Raw genomic sequence first — 24,514 nt, 5'->3', positions numbered from 1 at the left:
TTTTCAGGATTTGAGGGTCCATGCCAAACCTTTTCAACCTACACAGGGGGATGAAGCACTGTTGCACCTTCTTCACGACTTTGCATGTGTATTTGGACAATTTTTAGTATTTTGTGATTTGGACACAGAGGAACTTGAAGCTGTCTACCTGCTGCACTGCGAGCTTGATAATGGTGTTGGAGTCGTACATGGCCACACAGTCGTGGATGAATAGGGAGTACATGAGGGGACTAAGCACAAACCCCTGTGTGGCCCCTGTGTTAAGCGTCAGCATGCTGGAGGTGATGTTGCCTACGTTCACCACCTGGGGTTGGCCTGTCAGGAACCAGAGTCCTAAGCTTGGTGACGAGCTTGGAGGGGATAATGGTGTTGAATGCTGAGCTGTAGTCAATAAACAGCATTCTCACAATAGGCATTCCTCCTATCTAGGTGTGCAAGGGCAGTGTGGAGAACAATTGAGATTGCATCGTCTATGGATCTGCTGGGGAAGTATGCAAATTAGAGTGGGTCTAGGGTGGCTGGGATGGTGGAGTTCATGTGTGCCATAACCAGCCTCTCAAAGCACTTCATGATTACAGAAGTGAATGCTACAGGGCAGTAGTCATTGTGGCAAGAAACCTTGAAGTTCTTAGGAACAGGAATGATTGTGGTCATCTTAAAACATGTGGGGATTACAGACTGGGACAAGGAGAGGTTGAACATTACTGTGAATATGCCTGTCAGCCGTTCTGCGGTGGGGCAAACTCCCCCCAATTTGTTGATCCATGCCAGCAAGCCACTACACAACACAACACTAAACAATACATTAATTGGACTATAACGGTGACAAATGGTGACCACAAACTGTTAAGAGGCTACATAAAGCCGTCCCAACAGCAGAGTCCCAACAACAGTCCCAACACTTTACCACCGCTACACCTGGCTATCAACAGAACCTTGTCTGGTAGAGAAACAGTTAATTCAGCCTCATTTACTGCCTTTAAAAAAACATAGCTGATATGGCTAACTTGCTGAAATAAATGTGGTTTCTACTGACAATTGAGATGTGCAAACTATGACATAAGGGGACGACGAGCGGATAAGAGCTAATCCGTAATTTCGATTAAGACATTAATGAGCGAGCTAGGACAGACGTAGTCAATATAACTATTTGTTCAGCACTTATGAAATGTACAGCGACATGCTTTAGAACATGGGCCGTTCTTACAGTATTCTCCCTGTACATCAAGTCAGAACAGTAAGATAAATAAAGGGGGCATATAAGCAGACAATGAAAGCTCTTACAATATTTGATGATGATATTTATCTAAAACTGGCTATAGGCTACATGTGCACCACCAAGTCAGAACAGTAGGCTAAATTATTAGGGGAAAAGGGACCAAATTATTAGCGTGAGGCACATGGGCTACTACTAACAGCTTACTACACAACATACACTTAGTATTATTTTCTTAGCTACATTATACATATCTCCTAGGCATATTACATAATTTATGCAGCAGCATAAAAAACATTTTTGGACCCACCTTGTTGTGCTGGGCTCACTTGAACAGGAAGGAGGCGCGGCGGTCCTTCATGGGCACATTTTGTCATCAAACTTCGTCAACAAGGCCTCCCGAGTGACGCAGTGGTCTAAGGCACTGCATCGCCGTGTTAGCTGTGCCACTAGAGACTCTGGGTTCGAGTCCAGGCTCTGTCTCGTAGCCGGCCGCGACCCGGAGACCCACAGGGCGGCGCACAATTGGCCCAGCATCGTCTGGGATAGGGGAGGGTTTGGCCGGCAGGGATGTCCTTGTCCCATCGCTCACTAGTGACTCCTGTGTCAGGCCGGGCGCAGTGCACGCTGACACGGTCGCCAGGTGTATGGTGTTTCCTCCGACACATTGGTGCAGCTGGCTTCCATGTTAAGTGGGCATTGTGTCAAGAAGCAGTGCGGCTTGGTTGGGTTGTGTTTCGGAGGACGCACGGCTCTTGACCTTCATCTCTCCCGAGTCCGTGCGGGAGTTGCAGCGATGAGACAAGACTGTAACTACCAATTGGATACCACGAAATTGGGGAGAAATGTTTTACCCAGGGGGCTTGAAAAATGTATAAATTTAAAAAAACAACTTGGCCAACAAACTCCTTGTAGGTTTTGCGGTGACATAGTGTCCCCATGAGTAACAGAACAATTAGCCAATCACGGTGCATCTAGAGAACATTACCAACACCTACGCTCTGTATTTTCCACTGGCTGCCCCACCACCACAGAAAGCACTGAGCTAGGCTTAAACACCTGTATTTTGGAGCCGTCTTACTCAAAAAGCAATATATATATATATATATTAACATTGTTTGCAAACTGATATGTGACACGTTTTAATACCAAAAGAACATGCAAAACAGGCAAAAAATAAATGCTTTTCCAGGTAAAGGAGTTCCCACATATGCAGAGCACTTGTTGGCTGCTTTTCCTTCACTCTGCAGTCCAACTCATCCCAAACCATCTCAATTGGGTTGAGGTCGGGTAATTGTGGAGGACAAGTCATCTGATGCAGCACTCCACCACTCTCCTTCTTGGTCAAATATTCCTTACACAGCCTGTTGGTGTGTTGGGTCATTGTCCTGTTGAAAAACAAATTATAGTTCCACTAAGCACAGAATGCTGTGCTAGCCCTGCTGCTTAAGTGTGCCTTGAATTCTAAATTGATGAACAGTTGATGTTGAGATGTGTCTGTTACTTGAACTATTTGGGCTGCAATTTCTGAAGCTGGTAACTCTAATGATCATCTGCAGCAGAGGTAACTCTGAATCTTACTTTTCTGTGGCGGTCCTCATGAAATCCAGTTTCATCATAGCGCTTGATGGTTTTGGCGACTGCACTTGAAGAAACTTTAAAAGTTCTTGAAATTTTACGGATCAACTGACCTTCATGTCTTAAAGTAATGATAGACTGTCATTTCTCTTTGCTTATTTGAACTGTTCTTGCCATAACATGGACTTGGTCTTTTACCAAATAGGGCTATATTCTGTATGCCACCCATACCTTGTCAAAACACAACTGATTGGCTCAAAGGCATTAAGAAGGAAAGAAATTCCACAAATGTACTTTTAACAAGGCATACCTGTTAATTGAAATGCATTCCAGGTGACTACCTCATGAAGCTGGTTTCTAATGCCAAGAGTGTGCAAAGCTGTCATTAAGACAAAGTGTTGCTACTTTGAAGAATCTCAAATATAAAATATATTTTTGATTTGATTAACACTTTTTTGGTTACTACATGATTCCATATGTGTTATTTCATAGTTCTTATGATTTTCTACGATGTAGAAAATAGTATAAATAAAGAAAAACCTAGGAATGAGTAGGTGTGTCCAAATGTTTGACGGGTACTGTATATATATATATATTTAGCTAGCCCCACCTGCCCTGAATAACGGGTCGCCACTGGTCTTCATTTGTAATCCGTCATGGACTGTAGCCTCTGCCACATCACATGCGGTGGGCGTCGGAGCCTGTTTAATATGATTCCACTTTATTCCTATGTTGTCCTTTTGCTCGTTTGACTCTGCGGAGGTCATAGCTGGCATTCTTGTACTTATTCCTGTCTTCGACCGTAGCATCAAGGTTGTCTATGATAGCTTTGTGTGCGGTAGCCCTGCTCTTTAGTTTAGCGCCAACCTCGGTGTTAATACAGGGTTTTTGATTGGGGAAGCAGAGAAACCTCACGGTGGGTGGGTAAAACGTCACCGATGCATTTTCTAATGAAACAGCCATATGTACTGGACTGAGCATGGATCCAAGTTGTGGCTATTTGGGCTATTCATATTATCAGATGATGATATAGCCCAACGTGTTTACATTTACATTTAAGTCATTTAGCAGACGCTCTTATCCAGAGCGACTTACAAATTGGTGCTTTCACCTTATGACATCCAGTGGAACAGCCACTTTACAATAGTGCATCTAGGTCTTTTAAGGGGGGAGAAGGATTACTTTATCCTATCCTAGGTATTCCTTAAAGAGGTGGGGTTTCAGGTGTCTCCGGAAGGTGGTGATTGACTCCGCTGTCCTGGCGTCGTGAGGGAGTTTGTTCCACCATTGGGGGGCCAGAGCAGCGAACAGTTTTGACTGGGCTGAGCGGGAACTGTACTTCCTCAGTGGTAGGGAGGCGAGCAGGCCAGAGGTGGATGAACGCAGTGCCCTTGTTTGGGTGTAGGGCCTGATCAGAGCCTGGAGGTACTGAGGTCCCGTTCCCCTCACAGCTCCGTAGGCAAGCACCATGGTCTTGTAGCGGATGCGAGCTTCAACTGGAAGCCAGTGGAGAGAGCGGAGGAGCGGGGTGACGTTCAGTCGATTGTCGAACTTTATTACCCTATGATTATATCACATCACAACGTTATTAGTACAATTGTCGTTATAGCCTTGATCTGTATTGGTAGATTATTGCAACATGTACAGACCTTTCCCATAATTGAATAGAAACTACATTTTTTATGCACAATAATTAGTTAATAAAACAATAGGCCTATTTGATTTTACATGACAAAAACCCAACGCATGCGCAGAATTTCGTCACAGAGTGTGGGAGTGGTTGTCCCTGGTGCTGAAAAAACTGGCATGTGCGCGACGATTTTACAGCATCGCCACATATTGCAAGAGCGTGCCATTGTTATTATACCTCAGTGGAGCCGATCCTGCGACAAACAGAGGACCGTGTCAGCCAAGAACTATTTCTCAAGACGTAAGATAATATTTTATTTTCAGAGCACCTTTGCTGGATAGTGGATCCAGAATGACATGTAGCTTAAACTAACAATACTGAACGTTGATGTATTTTTTTAATAGCCTGTAATAGTAATGTTATTATTAACCCTTTTAACAATTTCCCAATAGGCATAAGAAAGAAGCAACATACAATAGCCTATAACCTAATTTTGTCCATTACGCTGGCAAGGCCAGATAGCTTGTTTACATACAAATATATAAATGCACACAATTAAAAAACGGGTAACTTCCGAATTGAATGTCAATGCTGTCTATATAATGTTTTGCCATGTTTTATTGTATGTAAATCCTTGGCACATTATCTCAGATATATTTAGGACTGCATGACCCAGTTTCTGGAATAGTCTCAATCGTTCGCACAGATGACATGCCGTCCAAAAAAGGGGATGTCATTAGAGAATCTATATTTATAACGGTTAAAGAATATATAGATGTCCGAATCGAATTCGCCAGTCATTTCTCAAGCCCCAAATGGGCGTCAACCACTGCACCATCATAGGCATCAATGATGCTTTTATATGTCTACGTCGTATGGTGAATTTTCTCTGTAGCCGAATGGGTGTGGTATTGAAGACCGTTGATGCTCTTAATCAGTATTCGACAGATCTACACAAAAGCATGACCTAATGGATAAGAACGATTGGTTCAAAGGGAATTTTTAAATCAGTTTTGTAGAGCATATTGATACTGTGACCTTTATCCACTGAAGACCGTTGATGCTCTAAATCAGTATTCGACAGATCTACACAAAAGCATGACCTAATGGATAAGAACGATTGGTTCAAGGGGAATTTTTAAATCAGTTTTGTAGAGCATCTTGATACTGTGACCTTTATCCACTGATAGACAATCATTCTTACCCCATTTAATATGTCATAACCTACTGACAGGGTGGGGTCATTTGTACCCTAAATGTTGATTTCATGCTACAGTAATTGCATTTTAACAACGGAATCTTGTCCATTTTCACTATGTGCAATTTACATCATTTTGAGTGTTCCATTTTTTTTAACCACAGCCAGACTTGTGAGAGAAGTGTGTGGCCGTGGTTATTATCATTTGGTTTAGGAAATTCACATTCACACATGGGGAACCTATAATTATGTGGTCACAATTAACTTAGTAATGTTCAAAAAAGTATTACTCATATATATCACACACACATTTCAAGATTAGAGCCGATTACAAGGAATCCCTAATCAGGTTATGTTCACAAATATGCGACTCTACGGTATTGCACTCTAGGCCTAGCATTTCCACGTCAGGTTTTAGAACAAAGAACACAATCACCAGAAAACTTATGTAACGTAGTTTGCTTCAGTTTGCCAACACTTAGGTCCAAATGAGCAACAAGGATTGACCTAAATCTGCATCTCAAGAAAAATCTACTTAAATCCTGTGCCCATTTGTTCTTATGTAATGACATAGACTTATCTTAGCCAGTCAAGCCAAAACGTTCAGGTTATCTCCTACCCATGGCGTCTACAGTATAGGGTCCCTTTGGGATTAATGAAAAAATATCAGGGAGCCATTCAAAATTATAGGGACATAGTACTGGGTTACTAAGTGGAGTTGAAATATGTGTAGAGACTAAGATGAGAGCAGTATGTATGTCTAATCTATTTCAAGCTATGACCCAAAATCCCATTTTAATTTGGCCTCATTCCTCTTTTACATTCAGATAAAAATGCTGGTGAAATCAAACAGCGAGTATGACTCCTTCCTCTACTGGAGACAGCCCATCTCCGCCCCGGACCTGTCCGAGCTGGAAGACCTGGGTGTGACCAAAAGCAAGCCAACCAAGAAGAGCAAGAAGGCCACCAAGAAACAGAATGCCGCCCTAGCCAAGCAAAGGAAGCAGCAAGAGGCCGAATTGTTAGAGTACACCACCTTCAACTACTGGAGAGAGCCTATCCCCAGCATCGACCTCCTCGACTTCAACCTGCTTCTGTGAGGACCATCCCATCTCAGCCTCCCAGTCATAAGAACCTCCCTCTCCTCACACTCACCTTATCTGAATAACCATGGCTTTTTGTCAAGTTTCTGGTCCACCCAAAAAGAAGTACTGAATCTGTATTAGTCTGTACTGTGTTTTTTTGTGTATAACCTGTTAATAATACTGACAGGATTAGGGGTAGATGTTTTAGCTTGCAGGTGACTGGCACTGTGAATGACAGTATAGGCACTTCTGCTTAGGTTTACTCCACATGCGGGCTACATGACTCGTTTGGCGAATGTCAACGAACATAACTAGGTAGAAATGGCAACAAGGTCAGCCTTTAAATGAATATAAATAGCTCCATTGCATACTGACTGCAAGGCTTCTGTCTCACATTAAGGACTTACACATTCATAATTTGTGAGGTAACTTGAGTATGCTACATCATATTTTTGAACACTAACAAATGCAAAGTGCTGCCTCATTTGAACTTAGTGAAAATTCTTTCCCTTGACCTAATATATCCTTGAAGGGTAGTGCCAACCTGAGCCTTGGGAGTGTTTGCGTGTGGTATGTATAAGTAGGAGAACGTGAAGCAAAGCACCTCCACACAGAACAGATATTGTACAAGCACTTAGGGAGCCACAAACATGACTGTCTTTTGCGCTTTGTATTGGTTGCCTTGTGATTGGTTTCAGACACTGAACTGACTGGCTCAAACCCACCCAATGAATTTGATTTATTAAGTATGCTGCTTTCAGGCTGCCCTGAGTAGGCCTCAACTGAGTGCAATGACTGAGGGTAAATGTTAGATTCCACAATGCAAGTTGTGCAAATGCAGAGCTGGCCAACTGTTTTCTTTATTTTCTGCATAGACTACTGCACTGTCCTGATGTTTAGTTTGAATGTCAAGGAAAGAATGGATGGAAATGTTGAATGAAAATAGGGAAATACATGTTTTTAATTGTCAAGACTGATGTTGCAAGTGTTCCTGAAAGTACGGTAGCTCTAACTGGATACTTCTAATCATAAAGCTAACTTTTTGTGAGATTGTACAACGAGCAGTAAATTCCCAATTGTGACTCATCATACTTTGTCTGGACTTTTCTGAAATAAAGGAAGATATCCTGTGTATTCAATCCACTTTGTTTACTGTGAGAAATCATCTCGAACTGAAGGGCTTAAACATGCAGCATTTGTTTGAAGCAATATCTCACCACGAATCACTATTAGCTTCTTTTGAAATAAATGGAGAAATGAACGTCACATTTCACTCACAAAACATGTCGTAGGTTCGAGATGTCTCGTCAAACCGGCTTCAGTGTAGAAACGGCCATGCACCTTGTAGGCATAAAATGTACAGTTTATGTGAACGGGAGGTGTTGTTAAAAAATAAAGTGAGGTCAATCTTCTAGAAGTTTCTTATAAACACCAACAGCCAGAGTAGGCTATGGACTCCTGTTTTGTCCTTCAACACCCAATAAAATATATTGTTTACTTATCCAAAACGAATAGCTTTTCCAGGATTCTTATTGGACTAATCCTTCCAACAGCTTCCTTTGGGGGATTTGGCATACAACAATGCTACAGGTTTCATACAATAGTAGCCTTCTCCGCTATGCAATCTGGTTTCAGAGCTGGTCATGGGTGCACCTCAGCCACGCTCAAGTTCCTAAATGATATCATAACTGCCATCGATAAGAGACAATACTGTGCAGCTGTATTCATCGACCTGGCCAAGGCTTTCGACTCTGTTAATCACCACATTCTTATCGGCAGACTCAACAGTCTTGGTTTCTCAAATTACAGAGTTCAATGTGTCAAATCGGAGAGCCTGTTGTCCAGACCTCTGGCAGTCTCTATGGGGGTGCCACAGGATTTAATCCTCGGGACGATTCTTTTCTCTGAATAAATCAATGATGTCGCTCTTGCTGCTGGTGATTCTCTGATCCACCTCTACGCAGACGACACCATTCTGTATACTTCTGTCCCTTCTTTGGACACTGTGTTAACTAACCTCCAGACGAGCTTCAATTCCATACAACTCTCCTTCCGAGGCCTCCAACAGCTCTTAAATGCAAGAAAAACTAAATGCATGCTCTTCAACCGATCGCTGCCCACACCTGCCCGCCCGTCCAGCAACTCTGGACGGTTCTGACTTAGAATATGTGGACAACTACAAATACCTAGGTGTCTGGTTAGACTGTAAACTCTCCTTCCAGACTCACATTAAGCATCTCCAATCCAAAATTAAATCTAGAATCGGCTTCCTATTTCGCAACAAAGCATCCTTCACTCATGCTGCCAAACATACACTCGTAAAACTGACCATACTACTGATCTTCGACTAAGGCGATGTCATTTACAAAATAGCCTCCAACACTCTACTCAGCAAATTGGATGCAGTCTATCACAGTGCCATCCATTTTGTCACCAAAGCCCCTTATACTACCCACCACTGCGACCTGTATGCTCTCGTTGGCTGGCTCTCGCTTCAAACCCACTGGCTCCAGGTCATCTATTCGTTTTTGCTAGGTAAAGCCCCGCCTTATCTCAGCTTAATGGTCACCATAGCAGCACCCACCTGTAGCACGCGCTCCAGCAGGTATATCTCGCTGGTCACCCCCAATGCCAATTCCTCTTTTGGACGCTTTTCCTTCCAGTTCCCTACTGCCAATGACTGGAACGAACTGTAAAAATCAATGAAGCTGAAGACACATCTCCCTCACTAGCTTTAAGCACCAGCTGTCAGAGCAGCTCACAGATCACTGCACCTGTACATAGCCCATCCAACTACCTCATCCCCATACTGTTATTTTGCTCCTTTGCACCCCAGTATCAAATCAAATCAAATGTATTTACATAGCCATTCGTACATCAGCTGATATCTCAAAGTGCTGTACAGAAACCCAGCCTAAAACCCCAAACAGCAAGCAATGCAGGTGTAGAAGCACGGTGGCTAGGAAAAACTCCCTAGAAAGGCCAAAACTTAGGAAGAAACCTAGAGAGGAACCAGGCTATGAGGGGTGGCCAGTCCTCTTCTGGCTGTGCCGGGTGAAGATTATAACAGAACATGGCCAAGATGTTCAAATGTTCATAAATGACCAGCATGGTCAAATAATAATAATCACAGGCAGAACAGTTGAAACTGGAGCAGCAGCACGGCCAGGTGGACTGGGGACAGCAAGGCAGTCCTGAGGCATGGTCCTAGGGCTCAGGTCCTCTGAGAGAGAGAAAGAATTAGAGAGAGCATACTTAAATTCACACAGGACACCAGATAAGACAGAAGTACTCCAAATATAACAAACTGACCCTAGCCCCCCAACACATAAACTACTGCAGCATAAATACTGGAGGCTGAGACAGGAGGGGGCAGGAGACACTGTGGCCCCATCCGATGATACCCCTGGACAGGGCCAAAAAGGAAGGATATAACCCCACCCACTTTGCCAAAGCACAGCCCCCACACCACTAGAGGGATATCTTCAACCACCAACTTACCATCCTGAGACAAGGCCGAGTATAGCCCATAAAGATCTCCGCCACGGCACAACCCAAGGGGGGATGCAAACCAGACAGGAAGATCACATCAGTGACTCAACCCACTCAAGTGACGCACCCCTCCTAGGGACGGTATGAAAGAGCCCTAGTAAGCCAGTGACTCAGCCCCTGTAATAGGGTTAGAGGCAGAGAATCCCAGTGGAAAGAGGGGAACCGGCCAGGCAGAGACAGCAAGGGCGGTTCGTTGCTCCAGAGCCTTTCCGTTCACCTTCACACTCCTGGGCCAGACTACACTCAATCATATGACCCACTGAAGAGATGAGTCTTCAGTAAAGACTTAAAGGTTGAGACCGAGTTTGCGTCTCTCACATGGGTAGGCAGACCATTCCATAAAAATGGAGCTCTATTTGCTTAGAAATTCTAGGGACGTCTTGTGACCGTAGCGTCACAGTATCTCTACTTGCACACTCATCTTCTGCACATCTATCACTCCAGTGTTTAATTGCTATTTTGTAATTATTTTGCCACTATGGCTTATTTATTGTCTTACCTCCCTTATCCTACCTCATTTGCACACACTGTATATAGACTTTTTCTATTGTATTATTGACTGTATGTTTGTTTATTCCATGTGTAACTCTGTATTGTTGTTTGTATTGCGCTGCTTTGCTTTATCTTGGCCAGGTTGCAGTTGTAAACGAGAATTTGTTCTCAACTAGCCTACCTTGTTAAATAAAGGTGAAAAAAATAATAATAATAACCCCACCGCCAGCATGGGGCACTCTGTTCACAAGGTTGACATCAAAAAACACGTGGTCCGCAGTTGTGAGAACGGTTGGACATACTGAAACGAAGGAGGCGGCTTATGGTAGAGAAATTAACATTAAATTATCTGGCAACAGTTCTGGCTGACATTTCTGCAGTCAGCATGCCAATTGCACGTTCCCTCAAAATTTGAGACATTGTGGTATTGTTTTGTGTGACAAAACGTCACATTTTAGAGTGGCCTTTTATTGTCCCCAGCACAAGGTGCACATGTGTAATGATCATGCTGTTTAATCAGCTTGTTGATATACCACACTTGTCAGATGGATGGATTATCATGGCAAAGGAGAAAGGCTCACTAACAAGGATGTAAACAAATTTGTGCATAACATTTGAGATAAATAATCTGTTTGTGCACATGGAAAATGTCTGGGATCTTTTATTTCAGCTCATGAAACATGGGACAAACACTTCACAAGTTGCGTTCATATTTTTTTTTACAGCGTAAATTCAGTATCGCCTTTTTACCGTAATGGGTTAATTGGCCATTGAAGGGCTTGCTACTTTTTCATTCGCCCGCCCACAAGAGGGTTCAAAAAGCTCGATTTCCACCTCCGGTGTCGAGTTGCCGCCATCTTTGTATCCGTTTTAATACAAAAATATAATTTATTTTCATTATCTAAGGTGAGGAGAACATTCAAGATAATTGGGTAAAGTCAAGGAACTTATGTCTGCAGCCTAAGAGCATTCATTTGAAGCCGTATTGAGGTAAGAACTACACAACGTTAGTTTGCGTCCATTCGGGATTCCGCCTCCAGCTAGCTAGCGTTAGCTGTTATTAAAGTTAGCCAGGCATTAGCTAACTATCTTAGATCTGGCTAGTTACGAGACCGAGTAACACAGTAAGGTGGTAGTTTCGAAGCTGGGACATTGTGCGAAAGTCCACATTAATCACGCGCACTAAACAGTTTGTGGAACTTTCCCATTTCTTAAGTGTGTTCATACTTTAAGTGTCGTTAACGTAGCTAGTATGTGAAGTTATTGCTTGCGAACCTTAGCTAACTAGCTACATGGTTGGTTAGATAACAAACCTGGCGCCATCAGGCTCATATGATATTGTATAAATACTCGCACGGTAAAGGTGATGGCATCTCTTTGACAAAAAGTAATTATGAATTAATCGATCGTTTAAAATCAGAAAAATTGCGCGAAACCATTTGATGAAGCGTGCGAGAAAGAATGCTGTTAACCGGATGTGGAAGTAGTTTTTTCTCTTCGTGTAAAATAGGAATTTCTCTTGACTTCCCCCGGAAAACCAACAACTTAATATCAAAGAGTTTCCTGTCATGTATTTAAATGTCGTTGTTCGTGGTTGTTAAATAATGTAGGTGAATGATTTAACGGATAATGTAACACATGGCCGGCTCTTGTTCGTTTTCACCACCGAGGCGTATAAGATGGCTACTCATCGTCTCCATCTCCACGCTTTTGCCATGAAGAGAGCCTCCTGTTATAGTGGGCTTTCATGATGTAGTAATAGTAAACCAACCAGCTAGCTACAATGTAACGACAAAACAAAAAAGTTCACATCAAGCTATTCACATTTTATTTTGTGTCCAACAGCACACTGCGTGATTGTTTACGGATGCATACCTCCGATCAACGCGATTTTCAACAGTATAACTAGCCTATTATTCCCTGTTATGAAAAACTACCACCACTCATACCAGCATTGAGCGATGCCAAAGGGTTTCGAGTGATGTACGTTAGATCTGTAGCATAATCAATAACTTCTTTACTTTACAACATGAATTGTGTTGTGCTCAAATGGGACATCTGACAAGCATATATCCGGGATTGGCTCGACTCATTCGCCTAAATAAGCACGAGTCTGCAGCAACAACAAAAGCCCGTTTCTTCTCCAGAGATGTGTAGCCAAGACACTCCACAGAACGAAAGCGCGCCCCTTTGCTGCCGTATTTTTTGTTGTTGGTCTATTTCACGATCGATATCTTGCATTACTAACGCCAAGTTGTTAATCAAACCACATTTGATTTGTCACATGCTTTGTTAACAGGTGTAGACAAACGGTGAGATGATTAGGGCCCTTCCCAACAACGCAGAGAGAAAAATAGTAACACGATGAATAAATGCACAATGAGTAACGAGATCAATTGGCTATATACATGTGGTACCAGTACCGAATCCATGTGCAGAGGTACGAGGTAGATATGTTACATATAGGTAGTGGTAAAGTGACTAGGAAACCGGATAGATGCTAAACAGTAGCCGCAGCATATGTGATGAGTCAACGTTGTAAGTTCCATTACGACTATAATACTTCCATGGTGATTTCTGTTTAACAAAATTGATCTAGCATAGCTAATAACACAACTTTATGTATGTAATATCTGAATTGGGATTAACACACTTATAGCTATGTTAAATTGTAAATATATGCTCAGGGCAGAGTCCTCTCATTTGATTAAGTTAGCCAAAAATGCACGAGTACCCTAACCCATTATTGAGTTTCAAAAGTTGGCTTAAAAGTACATACTTTATTAAGTAGGGCCCTGTGTTTTGGTAAATCATGTCATATGACCTGGATTTTAACCTTTTATTTGAAGTCTTTTTTCAGAAATGAGATTTGGACCAAAAATGAAAGCAATTCTCTGAGGATGGTGCTGGACCATCTGACATAAAAAGAAAAGGGGACAGTTTTATGATATAAGGTTCAAATCCAGTTCATGTGACACGATTATAACCAAAATACAGGACCCTATTTATGTGTACACTACATGAGCTGTAACAGGTAGGCAGGCCTACATTGTGTGAACTTGTAACTTCACAACCGCCTAATACTGTTTAACAGCAGACCTAAGTCAGGCTACCACCTCAGTGAAAACATACTGCAACAGTTGCATACATGTACCGTCACAGGGCCAAATACTGCAACCTTTGTAATTGTGTTGTCTCAGATGTCGCTGGTGGATTTGGGGAAGCGGCTCCTTGAGGCTGCACGGAAAGGCCAGGACGATGAAGTCAGGACACTCATGGCCAATGGGGCTCCCTTCACCACAGACTGGGTAATGATTCCGGTCTTACCTTCTCTATCTGGGCAATTTTCATTATCTGCTTCAGTTTAACTAGTTTTACCCACCCCAGGGTTTTGGCTGGTTTGTGTGGTTTAAATGTAAAACATTGTTTGAAGTGCCAGTCAACTGTATGGTGTTTTGACTCTTTATCCCTCTTTCTCTTTGGCACTCTGAGCAGCTGGGCACATCTCCGTTGCACCTGGCCGCCCAACACGGGCACTATTCCACTGCCGAGGTGCTGCTCAGGGCAGGCGTCAGCAGGGATGCCCGAACCAAAGTGGACAGGACCCCTCTGCACATGGCTGCTTCAGAGGGCCACAATGTCATCGTGGATCTATTAGTCAGGGTACACCTGTCTCTTTCTTTTCTATGGTTTTAGCTGTTTATTGTGTGTGTTTAGGGTCTGACCTGGCCAATTCCTAATATAGTGCACTGCTTTTGACCAGAGGCCATTTTCAGATGCAGAGTCCTGCTCTTTCTCTGACAAACATTTCTTAAATTTAAGTACACTAGAAAAAGTGGAAAACATGTGTGAAGAAAGCAGTAAAGCTGCCAAGTCTGCCAGCTGTCTTATCCCGTCCCTGTCATTTCTCCTGGATCACACTACAGAGTGGCGCAGACATTAATGCCAAGGACATGCTGAAGATGACTGCTCTCCACTGGGCCGCCCAGAATGGCCACCAAAGGGTAGCGGAGACGCTCGTGAAACATGGCGCCGATGTTCACGCTCTCAGTAAATTTGATAAGACGCCGTTTGACATCGCAGGAGACATCCAGAATGCAGACCTTATGCTCCTACTACAGGTGAGACCTTAAGTTGCATGTGGAGTCTAGTTGAGAGAATGTTTCCGCGCACTATTCTAGACCAAAAAGGACAAATGTACCTAGAGGACTTGCTCCTGGCAGTCTCCTGTGTGTGTGTGTATCTATCTGTCTGTCTCTCTGATAGTGTTGTTGACATTGTCTATAGGAGGGAATGCAGAACCAGGTGAACATGAACGCAGAGGCTGGCATGACGGGGAGCTCGGCCCAGCCTCAGTTTATCATCCAGGGCATCCCAGGGCTCCCGGGGGGTGTGGTCAACCTGGCAGACCTCCTCAACAACATTAACTCGGGTAGCTACTGGGTTTCTACACACACAGACACCAAACCTCCTTCAGTTAGGCTAGGGTTCATACTATTTGAAATGACTGGTCTTCTGTCGAAGGGTTTGTGGATGTTAAAAACACAGGAGGTTGGTGGCACTTAATTGTGCAGGACGGGCTCGCGGTAATGACTGGCGTGGAATGGTATCAAATAAATCCACGTGTTTAATACCATTCCATTTGCTCCAGCCATTATTATGAGCCGTCCTACCCTCGGTAGCCTCCGCTGGTTATGGAAAGAGAAGGCCAGCCAGTCAGGTAAAAATGACCTGGTTTCTCCAGTTAACGGCTACATCTTTTCAAGGATACCCCCGCCTCAGAGAAAAGTGCCTCACACTTCGTTGTTTCCTCTAGTCTAGTGCCTATTCCCTGGCCTTTATCACTCTGATCTCATAAACTGATAGGGTCTGTTGATGCTTTGTGGTCCCACACAATGAGGTAGTGACCACAATGTGAGATATGTGGGAATCAAAGGTCATGCAGAAAAGAAACATTGATTCTCACCGATCAGATGGAAATACTTTCTCACAGCTTGAATTCCTTTGCGCTTTATCTTGTTACTTCTGTATGTAATGCTTATTTAAATGAGAAGATTGAGCCCACACGTTGACTGCCACAAAGTACAGTCCAGAATATGTACAGTACCAGTCAAAAGTTTGAACACACCTACTCATTCCTTGGTTTTCTTTTACACACACACAAATGGTGTATAGGTATTTTATAGAAAAGACAAGTATGCAATTCTTATATAAACATAAGAGCAGACTGATTCGAAAAGACCCAGAGTTATAGGTACAAACTAAATAATACAAAATAAAACATACAGAAAGAGGATACACCCCCCCCCCCATCCCTGGGCAAGCACATGCTGCCCAAGGGTAGATTAAAACATCACAAGTGAGAGTGCATTAAAATGTACACATTCGCAGTGCCAAATGGTCCAAATAAGAGAAGAGAGACTGCCAGATTTGATCAAATGTTAATTTATTTCTCAGAATATATCTGTAGTGTAGTGTTTGCCAAATCGCTGAGCCATAATTTGGTGGAGGGAACTTCCATCCATAATTATGTTGAATTCTGGCAAATTAGGTTTAATGCTAGCTAGCAACTTACCTTGGTTTACTGCATTCGCGTAACAGGCAGGCTCCTCGTGGAGTGCAATGTAATCAGGTGGTTAGAGCGTTGGACTAGTTAACTGTAAGGTTCTAAAATTGAATCCCTGAGCTGACAAGGTAAAAATCTGTCATTCTGCCCCTGAACAACATTTAAGTCATTTAACAAGGCAGTTAACCCACTGTTCCTAGGCAGTCATTGAAAATAAGAATGCGTTCTTAACTGACTTGCCTAGTTAAATAAAGATTAAATAAAGGTGTTAAAAAGTATATATATAAAAATATAAAAAAATTCATCTGTGTCCAAAAATACTGATTTCCGATTACGAAAACTTGAAATCGGGCCTAATTAATCGGCCATTCCGATTAATCGGTCGACCTCTAGTGTATATACTCCAAGCGATCTTCCCAGTCTGCCACAGAAATGTCAGTCCATAGCTCTTCCTCCCATTTTGCCTTAATGGCATCTGTAGAAGGTGCGCGAACAGATTGAAAAGCGTCATATAGACGAGAGATCAGTTTGCCTGAGGTGGGACACATTTGTATCCGTCAAACATGGAAGGTTTAGCGTTTCCAAATGTCGGAAGATGTTTTCTAACAGTCTCTAATCTGTAAGTATCTGGGAAAAAAGTTACTGGGAAGATTATAGGTTTCCCTCAGCAAATCAAAGGAGGCAACGTTCCCTTCTATATATAGATCCCCTATGGTATTGATCCCGAGCTCTCCCCATCGCTTAAAGGGGTTGTCAAGGTTAGAGGGGGCAAAGGAGGGATTCCTGGAAATAGGAAGCAGGAATGATATTGGTTTAAGGTCAAAATTGACCTTTCTTTGCCAGATGCAGACTGTGCTATGTATAATAGGATTGTTACTATAAAGTGACCTCTCCAAATTCACTGGGGATAAAACCGCTGCGCCAACAGAGAAGGGTTGGCAATCCTCACGCTCCATATTCCAGAGATTTTCTTTATTTTTTAAAACTATTTTCTACATTGTAGAATAATAGTAAAGACATCAAAACTATGAAATAACACATGGAATCATGTAGTAACCAAAAAAGTGTTAAACAAATCTAAATTTATGAGATTCCTCAAAGTAGCCACACTTTGCCTTGATGACAGCTTTACACACTTGGCACTCTCTCAACCACCTTCATGAGGTAGTCTCCTGGAATCCATTTCAATTAACAGTTGTGCCTTGTTAATTTGTGGAATTTCTTTCCTTGCGATGTGACAAGGTAGGGGAGGTATACAGAAGATGGCCGTATTTAGTAAAAGACCAATTCCATATTATGGCACGAACGGCTCAAATAAGCAAAGAAATACTACAGTCCATTACTTAAAGACATGAAGGTCAAGTCAATCCGGAAACTTCAAGTGCAGTTGCAAAAACATCAAGCGCTATGATGAAACTGGCTCTCATGATGACCGCCATAGGAAAGGAAGACCCTGAGTTACCTCTGCTGCAGAGGATAAGTTCATTAGAGTTACTAGCCTCAGATTACAGCCCAAATAAATGCTTTACAGTAACAGACAAGTAACAGACACATATCAACATAAACTGTTCAGAGGAGACTGAATCAAGCCTTCATGGTCAAATTGCTGCATAGAAACCACTACTTAAGGCCACTGATAAGAAGAAAAGACTTGCTTGGGCCAAGAAACACGAGCAATGGACATTAGAGTGATGGAAATCTGTCATTTTGGTCCGAGTCCAAATGTGAGATTTTTGGTTCCAACCGCTGTGTCTTTGTGAGACGCAGAGTAGGTGAACGCATGTGTGGTTCCTACTGGGAAGAATGGAGGAGGTGTGGGGGTGCTTTGCTGGTGACACTGTCAGTGATTTATTTAGAAATCAAGCCACACTTAAGCAGCATTACTACCACAGCATTCTGCAGCGATACGCCATCTGATCTGGTTTGCACTTAGTGGGATTATTTGTTTTTCAACAGGACAATGACCCAACACACCTCCAGGCTGTGTAAGGGCTATTTGACCAAGAAGGAGAGTGATGGAGTACTGCATCAGATTACCTGGCCTCCACAATCACCTGACCTCAACCCAATTGAGATGGTTTGGGATGAGTTTCACCGCAGAGTGAAGGAAAAGCAACCAACAAGTGCTCAGCATATGTGGGAACTCTTTCAAGACTGTTGGAAAAGCATTCCAATTGAAGCTGGTTTAGAGAATGCCAAGAGTGTGCAAAGCTGTCAAGGCAAATGTTGGCTACTTTGAAGAATCTAAAATATATTTTAATTTGTTTAAACACTTTTTTTTTTTTTGGTTACTACATCATTTGATATGGGTTATTTCATAGTTTTGATGTCTTCACTATTATTCTACATAAAAATAGTACAAATACAGGAAAAACACTTGAATAGTTAGGTAGTTGTCCAAACTTTTGACTGGTACTGTATATAGGCTTAAACATGACCTATTTCCTAATACAAGAACGACGGTCGACACTAAACGTGAACCTTTTCCCCCGCTCTCCCTCTTTTTTACCCCTTGTCTGACAGCAGGTGACTCGGAGGAAGCCATAGCAGCCAATTCTTTGGACCCCGGCAGCATCCAGCACATGGTGAACGAGCAAGGTCAAAGGGTTATCACGATAGTGACCGACCAACACGGTAACCTACAGACTGGAGGGCTTGGTCAGCCATTCTTTGTCACCATGCAGCATGGACAACAGAGTAAGAGAACGTCTCACTTTTGGTCACATAACGGTGCTCATTTCAGCCTTTAGCCACTTCCCATAGCCTCTATCCATTTGGGAACAGTTTCTTGGACCCTACTCTCGGACTGAAAAGGCATGCTCAGTGGAGAATCTCAATTGATAGCTGTTTTGAGTATCGGACTAGGCTTTATCTGGGTCTGGGAAACCAGCACTTGGTGTTCTAATGCTGCATTCATAACCAAGTGGGAAGGTGGTCTTACCACATACTGTACGACTGGGAAAATCCACTATCGCCCCTCCCAACTGGTAATTACTAGTAGGAAACTCGTCTGTCATCTCTCAGCTCTGACCTCTCCCACATGCTTACCTCTGACGTCATCTAATAAGGAAATTACCTCTAACAGCATTTTCATCAATTAAATGCAACAACAAAACATTGTTTTTTATAAATCTGTTAATGTGGTTGTCACATTCTTGGCCTTTCTCAATGGCTTCAAAGAACGTGAATGCATCCAACCGGTATTTGTGACTGGTAATTACCACCTTCTCACTTTATGAATGCAGCATTAAAGCGGTAGGTAACTTTAGCCACAGTGGAATGTCCACTTAACCTACAAGCAACCTTATTGTTGTGACAGTGTGGACCTTGTATTTGTAGTCAACAGTTTCTAGCTTTCTGGCAGATTGTTTTGTTCTAGTTCCTTTGTCGGACATTGTGTACTACTTCGTCATTCATTTAGTTTATTAATTAACCTAATGGTCCTGTTCGATACTATGTTCCTTCAGGCTCTGAGCTGTTGTCTGTTGATTTGCAGTGTTGGCGATGCCAGCCAATCAGGTGACAGAGGAGGTGGTTGAGGAGGAACCCCAGCCCCCGCCTGCCCGCAAGAGGAAACTAGAGGCCTCTGCCAACCACATGGAGTCTGGAGACACGGTCGGCGGGGGGGGAACATTTTCTCTTGTGCAACACATTAAACTGATATGCTTCTGCCATTTTAATTGGTTTCTGACTCAAGCAAAATGTTTTGTTAATTTATTTTGTATTGCATATTTCTCGAGATTCTAGATGCTGCTGTGAAATGTTTTGGGGGCTTAAGTTAGGAAAACAAACTCTTTAGATTATTTTGGTACTTTGATACTGTGCAGTTGGCACAAGTGAAGTGCAAGTGTGTGAACTTTGGTCTGACCTTTCTGTCCCTTTCTCCTCTTCATCCGTCCAGGAGCAGTTACAGAGGCAGCTGCAGGAGGCCAACCGGAAGGCCCAGGAGTACCGGCAGCAGCTGATGTGCAAAGAGCAGGAAGCAGAGCAGTACCGTATGAAGCTGGAGGCCATGTCGCACAGCCATACCAACGGCACCTCTGAGCAGGAAGAAGTGGTGGAGGAGGAGGAGGAGGAGGAGGTGGTGGTGCTCCAGGAGGGAGACATCATCATTAAGACGGAGGAGCTGGACTCGGCCGAGGAGCAGGTGATGCTGGTGGAGTCGGTGCCCTCCCACACAGAGGTCATCTCATAACGCCAGACAGACTGATGTCACTGATGGAAGGAGAAATGGACACGAACTCAGGCAACGGGGCAGGCTATCAGCTTTTTCCATAGCTCTTTTAAGTTTTTCCCACCCATCTGAGTTTTTTAATGTTTTGTTTTGTTTGTACTATATTTACTTACTCTTTCTGCCGTTTCAGTCGTTTTTTTCTCTCCCTCAATCATGTTTTTTTTTAACAAGTAGCGAAGTGAGGAGCTGAATAGGAGGTGCATCACAGGTTGGTTGAGGAGCTGGAATGGGACCTGCTCAGCCTGTGGATAAGGTTTCCTGCCTGAAAAACGTGTATGCTATCTGAGAGAAACGGGTTACTCGGTCTCTTGTCTGTGGCGTCTGAGACATGTCAGTGGTGTGGGAAATACATTTTCACGTTGCCAACTACATATCATAAGATGTCCAAGACGAGTCCATCCGTGGTGCCAGAGGACCAGTCTGTGGAGAGAACACTTTTGTTTGTTTTCAGTTCTTTCGGGCCTCAAAAGTTGCCCTCTCCCTCACTCCTCCATCCTACCACCTCCACCATCATGGGCTCCACTGCAATGGGAATTGTATTTAAGAATACCTATTTGAAAAGTCTTACAGGACAAATGACAGGGCATGCAGTTGGCAACAGTCATTCCCAGCATTTATTGGACTCCGCATTCACAATGTAGTAATGAATTGTTTCAAAGTCGGGAATTGTTTTGACTTTCATGGCACCACGTTAGCTTTGTCCTCTGTGGGTGTTATGGTCCGTGCCACTTTGAGTGCAGCAGTGATTATATTTTTACTGTTGCAAAAGCCACAACCCCCCACCCTCTCCCTGCTGATGTCAATACAAAGAATAACGTCCTCCCGTTTCAAGGCCCCTGTGGCTTTAATCACTAGTAGTCCCACTCCCCAAAGCCGGAGACGGACAGGAATAAGGCTTTCAGATTGCTGTGTCCTTCTGACAATGACTATGTCCCATCACTTGTTTCTGCTACAGTTACTGTGCCGTTTTGTCTTCTCCCACCCTGAATGAGAACGTGAACAACGTCTGGGTTAACATTCATCTCTCAGGGTTGAAGGGTGTTAAAGGAAAGTAATCTCTGCCTGCTATTCAGTGAGGGCCCAATCTAAACTTGAGATGCCAAAGCTGGTTTAAGTTGTGCCTACATTTTGCATTGACGTCAATGGGATATTTCCACTGAAATTAGAGTTCAGATGTATCGGATGCTCTTGCCCAGGTTTAAAATGACTTTAGTGGGTCTAACTGCAATTTGAGTTGAACCATGTTGAGCGACAGATATACACACACACCAATTTGAATATTTAAAATAATGTTTCTGTACACTGATCCTTGGTCAGTTTGAGAGGAGTACATCTTGTATAATTAATTTCCCACCATGGCTAATTGGGTGGATGAAATACACCACCGTTTCAGAATTGAACCCCCCCCCAGACCACCCCTTTACTTGGCGGAAGAGGTCTGCTGTTTTGCTGGAATACCGTTCCTATGGCGGTCTCCATTCACCCATTGTAAACTTAGACCGCTCTCTTCCTTTGAGAAGTCGACGTTCTCCACGAGTATGATATTTTTTTATAAGCTCTCAGCAAGCCTTTTTATTATGTACATATAAAATTGTATTTTTAAGTGTATCTGAATGCTTTGGAATGTAGACTGCTTATATATGATTTCTAAGCATGTCGTCCCTTTCTTAGTTTAGCATCTCTTTGCCAGATTGTACAGGCGAACATGTATGCACCAAATGATTAAATCATTCCATTTACCATGATTTGACGGGTTTATAGATCTACCTGTTTCGCTACTGCTCTCACAGTTGAGGGCACTTGACCGAGCCACGAATGACTTTGTGTGGACTTTGCTTGCTTTGATTAAAAAGTATGAAACGGCCTTTTAAAAATGTTACAACTGGTATCTGGAACATGCTTTGAAGTGTTTGCTCAATAACTTCGGTCTTCTCAGAGATTGAGAACCGGTGGCGCTGGACCATTTCCTCCATTTTTTTTGTTGTTTTAGACATTGTTCCATATTGACCAGCAGGTGGCACTACACTTTAACGGACTGATCTGGTCTGAAATGAAATTGAGCAGGGATCATATCTATATTTCTTACCCTCAAATGAGTCGATTTGCTGCTAATACAGAAAGTGAAACGACTGTAGTGTCGCACGGTAACGTTGAAGCTTTTATTAAATGCATTCCATTTTCTAACTCATTTATGTAAGGTGATATTTCACTTGTACTGCCTACCAGGATAACATAATTGAAAATAAAATACAAGCTCGTACCTGCAAATGATGTGGATCTTGGGTTCAAAGACTGTTTTTAATTCTATATCCTCACTGTAGTCAAGATCCTTCACTCACTAGTGTCCCTCAGCCACATTTGAAAGGAAAACTACAACCCAAAACTATCTTTTTGGTGTTTCAATCAACAATGGACTGATGAAACAAATACCAATATTTGTTTTGGGCAGAGTTTTTCTTTTAACTTCCCTCATTTGATGCATGCAGGCCAAGTTCTCCAACTGTTTGGGATTTGCAATGTCACACAGCTATTCCTGGCACTGCAGTGAAGTTGTGTTGTGAAGCTTTGGATTGTCTGATCGGACTTTTACCATAAGCATCTGAAAACGTTCTGATACAAAGACTATAATGGAATAGACCAGATCCAGAATTATAATTATATCTCTAATGGGATACAGGAGACAGAACACTCAGGGACTTTCCTCTTGACAGTTTTGAGAAGATAAGGAACGATGGTCTTGCCACAAGAATGAATGTGACAAATAATGTAGGATAGTTTTGTATTTTTTTTTTCAAGAAGTTTGACTATTTTTAAGAATCAAATAAATGCAAACTCTTATACGAGGGAGAACTGCTTTTTTTGTAGCAATATTCGGGTTACCTGACAATAACCTGTGTAATAGATGCTTCTAGTATGTCATCCTGTTGCTGTAACCCCCGTTTGCATACGGTTGGAGTCATTAAAACTAGTTTTTCAACCACTCCACAAATTTCTTGTTAACAAACTATAGTTTTGTCAAGTCGGTTAGGACATCTACTTTGTGCATGACAAGTAATTGTTTACAGACATTACTTCACTTACAATTCACTGTATCACAATTCCAGTGGGTCAGAAGTTTACATACACTAAGTTGACTGTGCCTTTAAACAGCTTGGAAACTTCTAGAAAATTACGTCATGGCTTTAGAAGCTTCTGATAGGCTAATTGACATAATTTGAGTCAATTGGAGGTGTACCTGTGGCTGTATTTCAAGGCCTACCTTCAAACTCAGTGTCCCTTTGCTTGACATGGGAAAATCAAAAGAAATCAGCCAAGACCTCAGATTTTTTTTTTGTAGAGCTCCACAAGTCTGGATCATCCTTGGGAGCAATTTCCAAACGCCTGAAGGTACCACGTTCATCTGTACAAACAATAGTACGCAAGTATAAACACCATGGGACCACGCAGCCGTCATACCACTCAGGAAGGAGATGCGTTCTGTCTCCTAGAGATGAATGTACTTTGGTGCAAAAAGTGCAAATCAACCCCAGAACTGCAAAGGACCTTGTGAAGATGCTGGAGGAAACAGGTACAAAAGTATCTATATCCACAGCAAAACGAGTCCTATGTCGACATAACCTGAAAGGCCACTCGGCAAGGAAGAAGCCACTGCTCCAAAACCGCCATAACAAATGCCAGACCGGTTTGCAACTGAAAAGGGGGACACAGATCGTACTTTTTGGAGAAATGTCCTCTGGTCTGATGAAACAGAAATAGAACTGTTTGGCCATAATGAAAATCGTTATGTTTTGAGGTAAAAGTGGGAGGCTTACAAGCAGAAGAACACCATTACAGCCGTGAAGCAAAGGGGTGACAGCATCATGTTGTGGGGGTGCTTTGCTGCACGAGGGACTGGTGCACTTCACAAAATAGATGGCATCATGACATCTCAAGACCTCAGTCAGGAAGTTAAAGCTTGGTCGC

General features: G+C 42.8%; 2 protein-coding genes across 5 annotated transcripts; both read left to right on the top strand.

Annotated features, from left to right (window-relative positions):
- The first annotated feature begins 4,373 nt into the window (after positions 1 to 4,373).
- LOC115128430 (protein AF1q-like) lies at positions 4,374 to 7,846 on the top strand. Its single transcript, XM_029658275.2, has 2 exons — positions 4,374 to 4,724; positions 6,450 to 7,846. Exon 2 carries the CDS (start codon positions 6,456 to 6,458, stop codon positions 6,720 to 6,722), a length of 267 nt encoding a protein of 88 aa, XP_029514135.1. The 5' UTR covers positions 4,374 to 4,724; positions 6,450 to 6,455; the 3' UTR covers positions 6,723 to 7,846.
- Positions 7,847 to 11,555: 3,709 nt separating this feature from the next.
- LOC115128429 (GA-binding protein subunit beta-2-like) lies at positions 11,556 to 22,828 on the top strand. Of its 4 annotated transcripts, none has more exons than XM_029658273.2 (8): positions 11,556 to 11,741; positions 13,952 to 14,059; positions 14,247 to 14,414; positions 14,678 to 14,872; positions 15,039 to 15,183; positions 18,844 to 19,014; positions 19,814 to 19,932; positions 20,219 to 22,828. In XM_029658273.2, exons 2-8 carry the CDS (start codon positions 13,952 to 13,954, stop codon positions 20,510 to 20,512), a joined length of 1,200 nt encoding a protein of 399 aa, XP_029514133.2. In that variant the 5' UTR covers positions 11,556 to 11,741; the 3' UTR covers positions 20,513 to 22,828. The 4 variants fall into 4 exon arrangements, with proteins under 4 accessions (XP_029514133.2, XP_029514130.2, XP_029514132.2 ...); XM_029658270.2 differs by having other exon boundaries at positions 11,557 to 11,741; positions 18,841 to 19,014; XM_029658272.2 differs by lacking the exon at positions 11,556 to 11,741 and adding an exon at positions 11,888 to 12,357 and having other exon boundaries at positions 18,841 to 19,014.
- Positions 22,829 to 24,514: the final 1,686 nt, after the last annotated feature.

The sequence above is a fragment of the Oncorhynchus nerka genome, linkage group LG4 (genome assembly GCF_034236695.1).
Source record: "Oncorhynchus nerka isolate Pitt River linkage group LG4, Oner_Uvic_2.0, whole genome shotgun sequence".
Classification (NCBI taxonomy): domain Eukaryota; kingdom Metazoa; phylum Chordata; class Actinopteri; order Salmoniformes; family Salmonidae; genus Oncorhynchus; species Oncorhynchus nerka.
This window is presented reverse-complemented; position numbering and strand designations above follow the sequence as displayed.

Excerpts from the sequence above, each read along its gene's own strand:
- LOC115128429 (XM_029658270.2), top strand. The coding sequence starts at position 13,952 with ATGTCGCTGGTGGATTTGGGGAAGCGGCTCCTTGAGGCTGCACGGAAA. Across the intron at positions 15,184-18,840 it reads CCTCAACAACATTAACTCGG|CAGGTGACTCGGAGGAAGCC; the intron begins GTAGCTACTGGG and ends CTTGTCTGACAG. Across the intron at positions 19,933-20,218 it reads ACATGGAGTCTGGAGACACG|GAGCAGTTACAGAGGCAGCT; the intron begins GTCGGCGGGGGG and ends TCATCCGTCCAG.
- LOC115128430 (XM_029658275.2), top strand. The coding sequence starts at position 6,456 with ATGCTGGTGAAATCAAACAGCGAGTATGACTCCTTCCTCTACTGGAGA.